General features: G+C 42.5%; 1 protein-coding gene across 4 annotated transcripts in view; it reads left to right on the top strand.

Moving 5' to 3' along the window:
- Window positions 1-12,452, top strand: part of LOC100053318 (adhesion G protein-coupled receptor E2) — a 34,287-nt gene extending 21,835 nt beyond the window's left edge. For 3 of the 4 annotated variants that reach the window (XM_070262173.1, XM_014738483.3, XM_070262174.1), the window contains 4 exons: window positions 10,572-10,638; window positions 10,898-10,989; window positions 11,889-12,057; window positions 12,143-12,452. In XM_070262173.1, the coding sequence (XP_070118274.1) occupies window positions 10,572-10,638; window positions 10,898-10,989; window positions 11,889-12,057; window positions 12,143-12,259 (445 nt within the window). In that variant the 3' untranslated portion in view covers window positions 12,260-12,452. The remainder of the gene's footprint in view (window positions 1-10,571; window positions 10,639-10,897; window positions 10,990-11,888; window positions 12,058-12,142) is intronic. The other variant, XM_014738484.3, reaches the window with a different exon arrangement.
- The last annotated feature ends 3,360 nt before the right edge of the window (window positions 12,453-15,812 follow it).

The following is a 15,812-nucleotide window of genomic DNA, read 5'->3' as shown; positions in this document are numbered from 1 at the left end:
TATTATATTTCAGTTTCTGTGTAGACTGCATCATACTCACCATCCACAGTCGAGTATTTATCCGTCACCGTACATATGCACCCCTTTACACTTTTCACCCTCCCCCATCCCCTTCCCTTCTGGAAACCACTAATCTGTTCTCTTTCCCCATGTGTTTGTTCATCTTCTATGTCTGAGTGAAATCAGGTGGTGCTTGTCTTTCTCTGTCTGGCTTATTTCACTTAACATAATACGCTCGATGTCCATTCATGTTGTTGCAAATGGGACGATTTCATATCTTTTTATGGCTAAATAGTATTCATATATATATGTGTACCACATCTTCTATATCCATTCATCAGTTGAAGGACACTTGGGTTGCTTCCACATCTTGGCTGTTGTGAATAATGCTGCAGTGAACATAGGGGTGCATAAGTCTCTTTGAATTGTTGGTTTCAAGTCTTTGGATAAATACCCAGTAGTTGGATAGCTGGATCGTATGGCATTTCTATTTTTAATTTTTTGAGAAGTCTCCATACTGTTTTCCATAGTGGCTGTACCAGTTTGCATTCCCACCAACAGTGCAGGAGGGTTCCGTTTTCTCCACATCCTCTCCAACATTTGTTAATTTTTTGTCTTGTTAATCATAGCCATTATGAACAGGTGTAAGGGGATATCTCATTATAGTTTTGATTTGCATATCCCAAATAATTACTGTTGTTGAGCATCTCTTCATGTGCCTCTTGGCTATCTGTATACCTTCTTTGGAAAAATGTGCGTTCATATCCTTTGCCCATTTTTTGATCGGGTTGTTTGTTTTTTTGTTGTTGTTGAGTTGCATGAGTTCTTTATATATTTTGGGAATTAACCCCTTGTTGGATATACGATTTGCGAATATTCTCTCCCAGTTGGTGGATTGTCTTTTCGTTTTGTTCATGGTTTCCTTTGCCTTGTAGAGCCTTTGAGTCTGATGTAGTCCCATTTGTTTATTTTTTCTTTTGTTTCCTTTGCCTGATGAGAAAGAGTATTCAAAAAGATGCTGCTAAGACTTATGTCAAAGAGTGTACTGTCTATATTTTCTTCGAGGAGTTTATGGTTTCACATCTTACTTTCAAGTCTATAATCCATTTGGAGTTACTTTTTGTGTATGGCAAAAGATAATGGTCTACTTTCATTCTTTTTCACGTGGCTGCCCAGTTTTCCCAACACCATTTATTGAAGAGACTTTCCTTTCTGCATTGTGTATTCTTGGCTCCTTTGTTTCGTCTCTTATATTCTGTTTGCTTTATATTTCCATTTCCACTGTTTTTGTCTTTCAGTGTTTTGAATATATCATTTCACTCTGTCCTAGCCTGTAAGGTTTCTGCTGAGAAAACTGCTGAAAGCCTGGTGGAGGTTCTTTTGTATGTGGTTTTCTCTCTTGCTTCCCTTCATATTCTTTCTTTGTCGCTCACTCCTGACACTTTTAATAATATATACTTTTGAGAGGATCTTTTCGCATTGAGGTATTAGGAGTTCTTCATATGGTCTATTCCTATTGCTTCATACGTCCAGTTCTATTTGTTTTGTATGTCCAGTTCTTTCCCAAGGTTTGCAAAATTTGCTAGTATTATTTCTTTGAATAAGCTTTCTGCTCCTTTCTACCTCTCTTCTCCTTCTGGGATACCTATTATCCTTATGTTACTTTTCCTAATTGAATCAGATATTTCTCATAGAATTTCTTCATTTTTAAAAAAAAAAATCTTAGTTCTCTCTCTTCCTCCATCTGAATCAATTCTGGTTTTCTGTTTTTGAGCTCACTAATTCTGTCTTCCATATGGTCTGCTCTATTTTTAATGCTTTCTACTTTATTTTTCATCTCATGAACTGTATTCTTCATCTCCAGAATTTCTCTTTGTTTTTTTTAAAAAGAGTTTCAATCTCTTTGGTGTAGTACTCCTTCTGTTCATTAATTTTATTCCTGAGCTCACTGAACTCTCTTTCTGAGTTTTCTTGTAACTCATTGAGTTTCTTCAGGACAGCTATTTTGAATTCTATCTCAGAATTGTAATCTTCTGTGACTTCAAGTTTGGTTTTTGGAGAGCTATCATTCTCCTTGTGTTCTGCCGTGTTACTGTACTTCAAGGTGCTTGATGATTTGATCCTCTACTGGTACATTTTTCGTAGTAAACACCTTTCTTATTTGGGTATGGCTTTGGTTACTTTGGTTCTGAGCTGGTTCTGGTGGTATTTGAGCCTGCACTTTCCACACTCCACTGCCTCTGCCAGGGGCATTGTCTGTCTCTTCCTTGTGCCACTTGTGCTTCTGAGGTGGCCGGTGCCTTGCTGCTTGTGATGTCACTGCCGTCTCAGGTGCTGCCATCGGGATCACCAGTCTGCCAGCACTTCTGCTGCTTTCGGGGTCACCTGGGCCTCATGTTCCCCCACGGGCTCTCCAGGGGCTTGGATGCTGCTGCCCTGTGCACCTCCTATGCTGCTGCTTGTGGCTTGTCTGAGGTGTCCCGGGTTCACCAGTGTCACTGTCAGTGCTGGTGCCCTGGGGACCTGAGGACTTTTATTGCAGCCCCTTACCCCTTCCGTGTGTGCCACCACTGGGTCTGGGTCACTGGTTCTGCTGTGGTTCCTGCAGCCTATGGTCACAGGTTCCACTTGCCACTGCTGCAGGGCAGGTGGGGGAGTGCAGGGGCTATGCAGAGAAAGCTTGTTGCTGCTGATCACTCGTGCACCCTTTGGTTTCTGGCACTTGCTGGTGTGTTTTGAAAACTCAGGTCAGGGCAACCTTCCCCAGGCAGGAAAATCTGAATTTTGTATAATGTCCCCACCACTGGAAGGACTGGGCCACTGCTGGGGGAGGAAAAGGGGGCTGGTTCACTGGCCCCCCTCTGTGTCGTGATTCTCAGGGCCTGTGTGTGACCTGCTAGTTCTAGGGGGGAGGGATGGGGATAAGGCATGCCTGTTGTTTCTGCTCCTCCAGTGTCTGCTCACAACCACGTGTACCAGATCTGCGGGGGAGGGTCAGGGACCAAGCCACACCTGGTGCTTCATCTCCCGCAGTCTCTGTTTGCAGGCACAAACGGTGGATCCACGGGGGGATGGGCGATGACCACCCTGCACCTGTTGTTTCTGCCCCACAGCGTGTGCTCATCGGCACATGCACAGGTGTGAGGACCCCTGCCCTGGATTGCTGCTGTGAGGGGAGGGAGAAGGGGCTGCTCCCTTAGTTCCTCTGCCTCCTTGGGGTCCAGTCCACCCACCGTCAGATGTATAGATCGTGGATCTCTCAGGCATCCTGTAACACTGTGTACGGAGTCTCTGTCCATCAACGGATTTCCAGTGGGTTGTAATTTAGAGGGGAGACAAAGGGAATAACTCACTCCATCACGATGCTGACATCACTCTGAAGTTTCTTTCTGAGGAGCTGAAAATTTCCTACAGTTACATTGTGGTGATGGTTGCACAGCTGTGAATATACTGACGGTCACTGAAATGCACAGTTTAAATCCGTGAATGTTATGGGTGTGAAATATGTCTCAATAAAGCCAGAAAAATGATTTTAGACTCAGTGGGTGGGTTTTGCAGCAGGTGAAGGATAAATAAATTGAATAGTGCAGGAAAACCCTCTCAAACCACATTAGGTTCATGAGACTCTTGAAAACTTGAGTCCCGTGAACCTAAAGAAATTACAGGCCCCTGCCTCAACACTGTTTCTCTCAGTGACATCCACTCATTGTTCATATCTCAACTAACCTGTAATTTCCGGTGGGAATCTTCACTAACCATCCTAATCTCTCAGGCCCAAAACTAAGTGGGACAACTATGATACATTCTCATCGCCCCACATTTTTGTTTATTGTCACACAGTGTGTCTGACTGTGTGCCTCCTGCTGATGTGAGATTTCAGGGGCTTAAGACGATATTTACCTTCCTTTTTTTTTAAATCGAGATTCATATTAGTTTACAGAAATGTGAGATTTCAGTTGCACATTATTTCTTGTCTGTCACCACATAAGTGCTCCCCTTCACCCCCTGTGCCCACCCCCACCCCCTGGTAACCACTGGACTGTTGTCTTTGTCCACGTATTTGTTTATATTCCACATATGAGTGAACTCATCTGGTGTTTGTCTTTCTCTCTCAGGCTTATTTTGCTTAGCATAATTCCCTCCAGGTCCATTCATGTTGTTGAAAATGGGATGATTTCATCTTTTTTTATTGCTGAGTAGTATTCCATTGTATATATACCACATTTTCTTTATCCAGTCATTGATCAATGGGCACTTGGGTTGCTTCCATGTGTTGGCTGTTGTGAATAGTGCTGCAATGAACACAGAGGTGCTTATGTAACTTTGGATTGTTCATTTCAAATTATCTGGGTAGATACCCAGCAGTGGGATAGCTGGGTCATATGGTAGTTCTTTTTAGTTTTTTGAGGAATCTCCATACTGTTTTCCATAATGGCTGCACCAGTTTGCATTCCCACCAGCGGTGTGTGAGGCTTCCCTTTTCTCCACATCCTCTCCAACATTGTTGTTTTTTGTCTTGGTGATTACAGCCACTCTGACGGGTGTGAGGTGATATCTCAGTGTAGTTTTGATTTTCATTTCCCTGATGATTAGTGAATTTGAGCGTCTTTTCATGTGTCTGTTGGCCATCTGTATGTCTTCCTTTTAAAAATGTCCTCTGCCCATTTTTTGATCGGGTTGTTTGCTTTTTTGTTGTTGAGTTGTGTGAGTTCTTTATATACTTTGGATATCAACCCCTTGTTTGATAAATGATTTGCAAATATTTTCTCTGAGTTGCTGGGTTGTCTTTCCATTTTGTTGATGGTTTCATTTGCTTTGCAGAAACTTTTTAGTCTGATGTAGTCGCATTTGTTAAATTTTTCTTTTGCTTCCCTTACCCAATTAGACATGTATTCGAAAAGATGTGGCTAAGACCAATGTCAAAGAGTGTACTGCCTATATGATCTTTTAGGAGTATTATGCTTTCAGTTCTTACATTCAAATCCTTAATCCATTTAGAGTTAATTTTTGTCTATAGTGCAAGACAATGGTCTACTTTCAGTCTTTTGCATGTAGCTGTCCAGTTTTAACAACGCCATTTATTGAAGAGACTCTCCCTTCTCCATTGTATGTTTTTGGCTCTTTTGTCAAAGATCAACTTTCCATTAATGTGTGGTTTTATTTCTGAGCTTTCAATTCTGATGCATTGATCTGTTTGTCTGTTTTTGTGCCAGTACCATGCTGTTTTGATTACTGTAGCTTTGGAGTATGTTTTGAAGTCAGGGATTGTGATGCCTCCAGCTTTGTTCTTTTTGCTCAGGATTGCTTTGGCTACTCATGGTCTTTTGTTGTTCCATATAAATTTTAGGAGTCTTTGATCTATTTCTGTGAAAAATGTTGTTGGAGCTGTGATAGGGATTGCATTGAATCTGTAGATTGCTTTAGGTAGTGTGGACATTTTGACTGTTTATTCTTCAGACCCATGAACATGGAATATCTTTCCATTTCTCTATGTCTTCAATTTCTTTCAATAATGTCTTATAGTTTTCAGTGTACAGGTCTTTCACCTCTTTGGTTAAGTTTATCCCTAGATATTTTATTTTTTGTTGTTGTTGTGATTGTAAATAAGATTGTTTCCTTGATTTCTTTTTCTGGTAGTTCATTGTTAGTGTATAGGAATGCAACTGATTTTTCAAAATTGATTTTGTACCCTAACTTTGCTGTAGTTGTTGATTATTTCCAATAGTTTTCTGGTGGATTCTTTATAGAGTTTTCTATATATAGAATCGTATCACCTGCCATTAGCAAAAGTTTCACTTCTTCCTTTCCAATTTGGATTCTTTTTACTTCTTTTTCTTGCCTAACTGCTCTGGCCAATACCTCCGATACTATGTTGAAATAGGAGTGGCGAGAGTAGTCCCCAAGACACCCCTGTCTTGTTCCTGTTCTCAGAGGGATGGCTTTCAGTTTTTCGCCATTAAGTATGAGTTGGCTGTGGGTTTGTCGTATATGGCCTTTATTGTGTTGAGGTACTTTCCTTCTATACCTTCTCTCTTTTTATTGAGAGTTTTTAAAATCATAAATGGCTGTTGGATCTTGTCAAATGCTCTCTGCATCTACTGAGAGGATCATGGGATTTTTATTCCTCACTTTGTTGATGTGGTGTATCACATCGATTGATCTGCAGATGTTGAACCATCCCTGAGTCCCTGTAATGAATCCCACTTGATCATGGTGTACGATTCTTGTAATTTATTGCTGTATTCGGTTTGCCAATATTTTGTGGAGGATTCTTGCATCTAAGTTCATAGTGACATTGGCCTGTAGTTCTTCTTCTTGTCCTTGTCTGGTTTTTGTATCAGGACAAGGCTGACTTCATAGAGTGTGTTAGTCAGTGTTCCACATTCTTCAGTTTTTACGAATAGTTTGAGAAGGATAGGCACTAAATCTTTGAGTGGTTGGTAGAAGTCTCCAGAGAAACCATTTTGGTCCTGGACTTTTGTTTTTTGGCTGGTTTTTGATTACGATTTCAATCTCTGTATTTGTGATTGGTCTGTTCAGATTCTCTGTTTCTTCTTGATTTAGTTTTGGGAGGGTGTATAAGTCTAGGAATTCATCCATTTCTTCTAGGTTATCGAATTTGTGGGCATATAGTTTTTTCATAGTATTCTCTTATAATCCTTTGTATTTCTGCAGTATCTATTGTAATTTCTCTTCTTTCATTTCTAATTTTATTTATTTGAGCCTTCTCTCTTTTTTGTCTTGGTGAGTCTGGCTAAGTGTTTGTCAATTTTGTTTATCTTCTCAAAGAACCAGCTCTTAGTTTCATTAATCCTTTCTACTGTTTTTTTAAGTCTCTATTTCATTTATTTGTGGTCTGATTTTTATTATTCCCCTCCTTCTGCTGACTTTGGGCTTTGTCTGTCCTTCTTTTTCTAGCTCTGCTAGGTGTACTTCAAGATTACTTATTTGAGATTTTTCTTGCTGGCTGAGGTGGACCTGCATTGCTATGAATGTCCCTCTTAGGACCTCTTTTGCTGCATTCCATAAGAGTTGGTATGTTATATTTTCATTTTCATTTGTCTCCAGGTATTTTTTAATTTCCCCTTTGATTTCCTCAATGATCCAGTGGTTGTTCGGTAGCGTGTTGTTTAGTCTCCACATATATTTCTGACTTTCCCAGTTTTGTTCTTGTGGTTCTAGCATTGTGGTCAGAAAAGATGGTTGGGATGATTTCAATCTTCTTAAATTTATTGAGGCTTGCCTTGGTTCCCAATATATGGTCTATCTTTGAGAATGACCCATGTGCACTTGAGAAGAATGTATAGTCTGCTGTTTTCAGATGGAATGCTCTCTATATATCTATTAAATCCATCTGATCAAGTGTTTTATTTAAATCTACTATTCCCTTGATATTTTGTCTGGATGATCTGTCCATTGGTGTGAGTGAGGTGTTGAGGTCCCCTACAACTATCATATTGCTGTTAATTTCTTCCTTTATGTCTGTTAATAATTGCTTTACGTACTTTGGGGCCCCTATGTTACGTGCATATATATTAATAAGTGTTACATCCTCTTGGTGGAATGTCCCTTTTATCATTATATACTGCCCCTCTTTGTCTATGCTTGTGTTTTTTAACTTGAAGTCTGCTTTGTTTGATAAAAGTATGGCAACACCTGCTTTCTTTTGTTGGCCATTAGCTTGGAGTATTTTCCTCCATCCCTTCCTTCAAAGCCTGTGTTTGTGTTTGGAGCTGAGTTGCATTTCCTGGAGGCAGCATATTGTTGGGTCTTGTCTTTTAATCCATCCAGCTACTCTGTGTCTTTTGATTGGAGAGATCAATCCATTTACGTTTAGAGTGATTATTGATATATGAGGGCTTAAGGCTGCCATTTTGTCTCTTGTTTTCTGGTTGTTCTATGTTTCCACTGTTTCTCTTCCTTTGTATTTCTGACTGCCATTTCATTTTATTGGTTTTCTGAGGGATATTTCTCACTTTTTGTGAATTGTGGCTCTGCTTTGATTTTTTGGTTGGTGGTTACCGTGAGGGTTGTAGGAAAGATGTTGGATATGTGATAGACCATTTCCTCATAGCCTCTTATCTCCATTAACCTAAGCAGGTTCCTTCCCTTTCCTCTCCCCTTCTGAGTAACTGCTGTTAAAAATTTTTCTGTTTTTAATTTTTTGAGTTTGTGGCTAAGTTGAAGTGTTTACCATTACTTTTGATGCTTTCTTTCCCTTTCTCTTATAAGTTATAATTGAGTCTTTGGTTCTCTGTCCTGGTAGAGGGCACACGTTTCTTATCATGTCTGTGTATTTGTATCCTTGCTCAGAGCCTTGTAGACCTTTGTCTTTCTGTTGCCAGTGTGAGGGCATCTTTGCTTATTTCTTGTAGGGGGAGGTCTAGCGGTGATGAACTCCCTCAGCTTTTTTTTATCTGGGAAAGATTATTTCTCCATCGTATCTGAAGGAAAGCTTTCCTGGCTAGAGTATTCTTGGCTGAAAGTCTTTGTCTTTCAGTATTTTGAATGTATCATTCCATTCTCTCCTAGCCTGTAGGGTTTCTGCTGAGAAGTGCACTGAAAGCCTGATAGGATTTCCTTTGTAGGTTATTTCCTTCTGCCTTGCTGCTCCTAGTATTTTTTCTTATCACAGACTTTTGCCATTTTTACAATTATATGCCTTTGAGAAGTTATTTTAGTGCTGATGAAGTTGGGCATTTGATTAGCTTCATTTATCTGTAAATCTGAAGCCATCTCCAGCTTTGGTAAGTTCTCAGCAATTATTTCTTTGAACAAGCTCTCTGCTCCTTTCTCCCCCACTTCTCCCTCTGGAATACCTATAATCCTTATGTTGCTTTTCCTAATTGAGTTGGATATTTCTCAAAGGATTCCTTCATTTTTTAAAAATCTTAGTTCTGTCTCCTCCTCCACCTGTAGAATTTCCACATTTTTACCCTCAAGAAGACTAATTCTTTCCTCCATAAGATTAGTTCTATTTATTAAAGATTCTAGATTATTTTTTCATTTCATCAATTGTGTTTTTCATATCCAGAATTTCTGCTTGATTTTTTTATAGTTTCAATCTCTTTGGTGAAGAGATTCATTTTATTGCTGAGCTCCTTGAATTGTCTTTCTGTGTTTTCTTGGAAGTCACTGAGTTTCCTTATGATGGCTATTTTGAATTCTCTGTCATTTAGGTTGTATATTTCTGTGCCTTCAGTGTCAGTTTCTAGAGAATTGTCATTTTCCTTCTGGTCTGAATTGTTGCTGCAGTTTCTCATGGTGTTTGATGAACTAATCTTTTGTTGGGGCATTTGTGGTATTCTTAGGGCACAGATTCCCCCTGTTACTACTGGGGGGGGACGGGAGCAGGAGCAGTTTTCCTGGCCCCACCTCATCTGCTGGGAGCTGTGGGTGTATTATGGGTGCTTACCCCAGCCTGGGGTGTGTTCAGGCATTTGTGTGGACTCTCCTTGTCAGGCAAGGCTTCCTCGCTGGGCTAGGTCCACTCTGGTGCCTCAGGGGCCCTCTGAGCTCCCCCTCCCTGCCTGAAAGTGGTCACCAGCGGGCTCAAAGCTACCGTGCCTATTTTCACAGCATCCTGGGGCCTGTTCCTCCTTTGGGAGCTCAGCAGCACTAGGAGCACTTATATACGGGCCTGGGGAGCATTTGCCCCAGCAGGTGGATCTTCTGAAGTCTTTGTTTATGGTCTGCAGTCTGAGGGGCCACTGTGCTTGGCGCTTGGGGCTTCCCTGCTGGGACCCGAGCTATGACTGCTCCTTGACAGCACTGGGGCACAGCAGGCTCTCCCTGTCCACCAGGAAAGTGAACCTGAGTGGGTCCAGCTGCGTGCCTATTCCCACAGCTGCCCAGGACCCGCTCCCTGTTTGGGGACTCAGCAGCACTGTGAGTGCTCACATACATGCTTGGGAGCCTTTTGCCCCAGCACGTAGATCTGCTGAGGCCTCTGTTTACAGTCCACAGCCTCGGTTCACTAGGCTGCTGTGCTTGGAGGGCGGGACATACTCACTGGGACCCGAGCTATGGCTGCTCCTTGGTGGCACAGGGGCAGCAGTGGGCTCCCCCTCCCTGCTGGGAGAGTGACCACAAGCACAAGCTAAGGGTTACCACCACCTCTTCTTACAGATGTCCTGCTGTGTGCTCCCACTTTCTGGGCACTTGCACCAGGTTAGCAAGCGTTGGTGTGCATGACAGGGCTACTGGGAGAGAGAAGGGTGTGCTCATCTATCTCTGCTACTTCCCAGGAGGCCAGTCCATCCACCCTCAGATGTATAGCTGCCTGTGTTCTCAGGCATCCTGTTGTGCTGTGTGGGCTTCCTCTGTTGCTCAGGGAATGTCCATTTAGTTGTAGTTCAAAGGGGGAGAGAGGAAGGGAACAGCTCACTCCCCCATGTTGCTTGTAAGTCCAATGTTTACTTTCTTCACTGCTATATCTTCAGAGCCCAACCACACAGCCTATCACAGACAAGATACTCAATATTTGTTGAAGAATGAATAGATGAGCGAATTTATATACTTTTTCAATATCCCTAAGGACCAGTGCAATTTTTATTCTCTCTCTTGCTCAGCTGCTGGCTCCGCTCAGAAAGTGGATTTATATGGGGCTTCCTTGGACCAGTCTGTGCCATCTGCTCTGTGAGTGATGACTTCAGAACATCCTTAATGCTCAGCTGGGGGTCATTAGAAGGGCAGAATTATAAGGAGGTGGATGAGCTGGAATATCCTTGGGTTGTCATGGATTTGGTTTGGTTTTCTAAGACTGCTCCAAAAACTACAAACTCTAGCACTGTTACTAAATGTGGAAACTACTTAAGGGTGGAATTGATGTTGGACAGGCTAGGATACAGAAACAGAATGGAATTTTAATCAATAATCCTTCTGTGGTTTCCTGAAGGTCAACTTAGCTTTCTTTCTGATGACTCTCTGGATGTTGAAAAGCAGACTGTCTTCCCTCAACAGTGATGTGTCCACCCTGCAGGACACAAGGTAAGCTGGAGGGGAGGGTGACAGCCCACAGCCGCGTGTGGTCCCAAGAGCGAAGCCATGTCCCTTAGCAGCCCCTGCTGCCCCTTCTCAGGGTCTTCTGAGAACCCAGAGTAATCAGACCCAGCTATGCTTCTGTGGCAGCCAGCTCAGACTCAGGGGTGTGTGGCTGACACCACAGCCAAAATGGTCCATCCATCTCTAGTCCCAGATTGTTACTCCCTCAGCAGCAGGAAGAATTGACATTGGTTGATAAGCATTCTTTGGACTTTTATCAGCAGTCCCATGACAAAAGTGCAAAGAAGATTGATGTTCCCATGAAGCACTTAGAAAACTCTGTGTCTGCTCCCACACCAGTCTACATTTTCACACAACACCATCAGTTCAGATTACTTCTCACCCCTCGTCCATTCCTCTCTCTGGAAAAAAATCCTAGTCAACATCAAATCTAGGAGATTGGGCAGGCCTTTGCTCCAGGAACCCTTGTGGAAATTTAACGATGTTTCTTCTATATTCCTATCATCATCATTTCCAAATGGAAATGGAATCTTACGTGTGTTATTTTTTATGCTCAGGCCCCAGCACAGAGCCTGATGCACAGTACCTCCTCAGTAGTGTTGGCTGAGTGAAAATAGGGATCCCTGTGGAGCGTCATAAAATTTTTGAAGCTTACATTTGAAGTATCGCTATCCTCCTCAATCTAAATCAAACTGCCCTCCTGTACCTGAGTGCCATTTCCATTATGGGGAATCATCAATGGCAAAGATCAAAGATGATCACAGCGCAGCCTGAGAACTCATCACCAGCAGAGGAAGGCAGGAGCATCCATGGGGTGGAGATGTGAATGGCATTGGTGTTGTTGCTCTGGGTGCCTCAGGAGCCTCCTTTCTTATCCTCCACAGGATGCTGACTTTTAAAGCTACAGCTCAGCTCTTCATCTTGGGATGCACGTGGTGTCTGGGAATCCTGCAGGTGGGTCCAGCTGCCCGTGTCATGGCCTACCTCTTCACCATCATCAACAGCCTGCAGGGCGTCTTCATCTTCCTGGTGTACTGCCTCCTCAGGCAGCAGGTACCACTATCCAGCTGCCGCCCAGGACTCTTCCCATCCTCACCCCTCTCAGTGAGCTGATCCAGAGTATGCTTTTCCTCTGCAGGTTCGGGAACAATACGGGAAATGGTTCAAAAGGGTCAGGAAACCCAAAGCTGAGTCTGAGACTTTCACGCTTTCCAGCAGAGCCATGTCTGATGCCTCCAAACCCATCACGGTATGATCATGCATTGCTCCCAGAATACTTCCCCAACTGATCTGCTTGAGCAGCACGTGCCTATCACACTGGACAACCTGGGTGAACAGCAGATGATGCCTTAGGCTGGCTCACGCTTGACTTACTCCTGGACTCGTTAACCATTAGCAGTGGTCTCAGTTTAAAAGTTTATTTTAATAAATGTATTTTGCTTAGGGAACTGTGTTCATCTTGACCTTTACACATCAGCGCTCTTACTGAACACCTGCTATGTGCTGTGCTTGGTTAACTAGATAAGCAAAAAATCAATGATCCAAAGTGGTGATGCATGTTCTACTCAGAGCCGCATTGTTCTGTCCTTCTTCTCTGCACACCTTCTATCTCACAGTCACTCAGCAGCACTCACACAAAGGGGGAAATGGAAGGAAATGACGCACATATTTATGAATTAAACAGACATAAGGGTTAGCTGGCATTTTAGACTTTCTTAAAAAGACTTCCTCATATTTTCAACAGCTTCTACACTATGCAAAACCTTGAAGGAAAAGCATTAATGACGTGGGATAATTCATGGCACAGATTGCAAAGAAGCAACACAGTGGTTTAAACTTACAAAGTCCTTTTACCTATGTTTTCTCAACTCTTCCATCTTCTATGAAATCCCTTGAGTCGTCCTTACCATTTAAAGGAGTCTAGGGTTCTGCCAGGGAGTCCTTGTGCATTTCTCTTGTTACCTTGTTAACCCAGCACTGGTTCCATTGTTGAATCTTCTCTCTCCTCCCCCTTTCTCAGAAAATGTTCTCATCACCTGTTTCACAGACAAAATCAAAGACATTACGATACTTTGTATATTTCACACAATCCACCATACCCACCAAACGTCAGCGTGCATCCCCTCCGCATTCCTGTGTCATCAACACAATTCCCTCCTCCTCTCTGAAGACAATGCTTCTACCTGCTCTTTGGATCCCATCATTCCTGCCTTATCAACTATCCTTACATTATTGTTCACACATTCTCTCTCTCTCTTTCTCTTCCTCCCTCCCCGCCTCCCTCTTTTCTTCCCTCACCTTCTCAACAGTGTTCTTCCCAAAGTTATGGAAACGTTTAGTTTTCTTCCATTTTTCACACAGGTACTACTTGGCCCTGTTCTAGCCACCAGCCAATAGTTGACTTTTCTCTGTGTCTCCATTTCCCTGCTTTAAACTCACTCCCTAACCCCATGCAATATGGCTTCTTTCCCCCATGATTCCACCAAAACATATATCTCTTAGACCTACAGTGATCTCTGTGTTCCTAAAAGCCTTCTCAGAAACTTCTGACACTATTCACCACCCCTTTCTCATGAAACTCTCCATCTTTATCCCCTATAGATTCTATTTATATACCCCTGCATGTCTTTCTTCCATTCTCTCTAGCTTTTATGTCTGTCTCCTTCATAGCTCCATCCAATGAGTTGGTTCCAGAAAAACTTCAGTTCTCATTAAATTCTTTCCTCCTAAACAATCACATCCATTCCTTAGATGCAGTCACATCTCGATGCAAATGATGCCTCTGTATGTTTCCCTAGATCGGACCCTTCCTCTGAGATCGAGAGGAACATCTCCACTTACCTATTTGACATTTTTGATATCTCAAAGACACCTTCCACTCATCCTTCCTATATAAGACTTGCAATCTTTATCCTAATCCAATTCTTTCCCATGGTGTCTGTCTTTCTGAATGGCACTACATCCATCCTGTGACACATTTGAGCCCTGAAAGTTACACTTAACAATGATCTTACTCCGCATCACAACCTATTCATTATACAATGCTGTTCTTTTTTTATCTTAGGTTTCCCTTTTTTATTTATTTATTTTTGGTAAAGATGATTGACCCTGAGGTAACATCTGTTGCCATTCTTGCTCTTTTTTTTCTCCCTAAAGCCTCAGTACATAGTTATGTATCCAATCATAAGTCCTTCTAGTTCACCTATGTAGGATGTCACCACAGCTTGGCTTGATGAGCGGTGTGTAGGTCCACCCCCAGGATCTGAATAGGTGAATCCCAGGCTGCTGAAGCAGAGGGTGCCAGCTTAACTTCTATGCCACTGGGCCAGCCCCAATCCTATTGTTCTCATATTCTCAATATGTGCCCAATATGTCCAGCTGGCTCAATCTCCATCGCTCCCTCCTTGGCCAGGCTGCCATCTTTACTTGCCTGAACAACTGCACTATCCTCCCAACTGACCTGCCTTTTCTATTCTTGTCACCGTCCAATGCATCCTTTACATAGAAGCCTGAGAGAGCTTTTCAAACACAAATAGAATCATGTCACTCCTTTGTTAAATCCATTTCACATAGGACCAAACCCCAAATCCATAATCAATGAGAATTTGCTTGGGTTGTCTCCTGCTTACCTCTCCAGCTTCATCTGCCACATACTCACCATTGTTCCAGCCACATGGGATTTCTTTCAATTTTTTAAATTCACCGTGCTTCTTTGGAATAAAGACTTTGTACATGTTCCTTCTTCTTGAAACACTCTTATGCCTTCCTTGACTCAAAACTATATAAGCCTTCAGATCTCAGCTCATGTGTCAACTCCTCCAAGAAGCCTTCTCTGCCTGCTCAGAATAGGTCAGATTCTCTGGTTTTTCACTCTGATAGCCACTGTGCCTTTCCCGCAGAGCATCTTCAGAGTCATTTCACTCTTGTTTTTCACTATCTGGTTAATGTCTGTCTTTCCTCTAGATCTGAGCTGCAGCAGGCACCATGCTGCTTTTCCTTCCTATTGCATCCTCAGCATTTCACACAAGGCCAGGCCTGTAGAAATGCTCAACGCATAATTGCTGCATGACTGATCACATTAACGAACGAACAAACTGCAGCTGCAGAAGAGGCAAGAATTGTCTTGTTTTCAATCTCTCCACGTCTAACACTTCCCAAGTGCTCAATAGTTACTTACCGAACAAATGAACGAATGAATGAATGAACTTCCTGATCATGATGGAGGTAAAATATTAGAATAAATTATTGATCAGTTTAAGGTGCCTCTTTCTCTTGGGAATTTCAAGATAATTCTCTGCCTTACTTATTGTTTTGTTATTAACCATCATGTCTACCTGTTAACACCCTAATATTTCTTTATGATCAAAGAGCTTTGTGTAGATCTTAGTTCCTAGACTGAAACAGATCTGGAATAAAATAGCAGCTCTACCAAGTACTTGCCATGTGAACTTGGTCAAACTGAGAAACATTTTAAGTCCTCAATCGTCCCCTTCATCTCCCATGTACAAATGAGACAGTTTTCTGAGTCTTGCCCAATCAGAACTAATTAATTGCTTCCATTTGCAGGATTTCGAGTGAACTGTGCTTTGGTGGGAGGGGGATGACCATCCCCCCACAGTAAATGTTGACTCATCCAAGGATGCACAATGTAACCGAGCAGGAGCCAATGCAGCATCCCTCAGTACAGCTGATGTTGAACACATAAGGGAGGGTCCCACGGATCTGAGAGGCTGAATTCTCGCTGTTCCACAGGCCTGTCCCACTCAGGGCTTGCACTCATTCAGGAAGAACATAGCAAGTAATCCACG

The sequence above is a fragment of the Equus caballus genome, chromosome 3 (assembly GCF_041296265.1).
Source record: "Equus caballus isolate H_3958 breed thoroughbred chromosome 3, TB-T2T, whole genome shotgun sequence".
Taxonomy (NCBI): Eukaryota; Metazoa; Chordata; class Mammalia; order Perissodactyla; family Equidae; genus Equus; species Equus caballus.
This window is presented reverse-complemented; position numbering and strand designations above follow the sequence as displayed.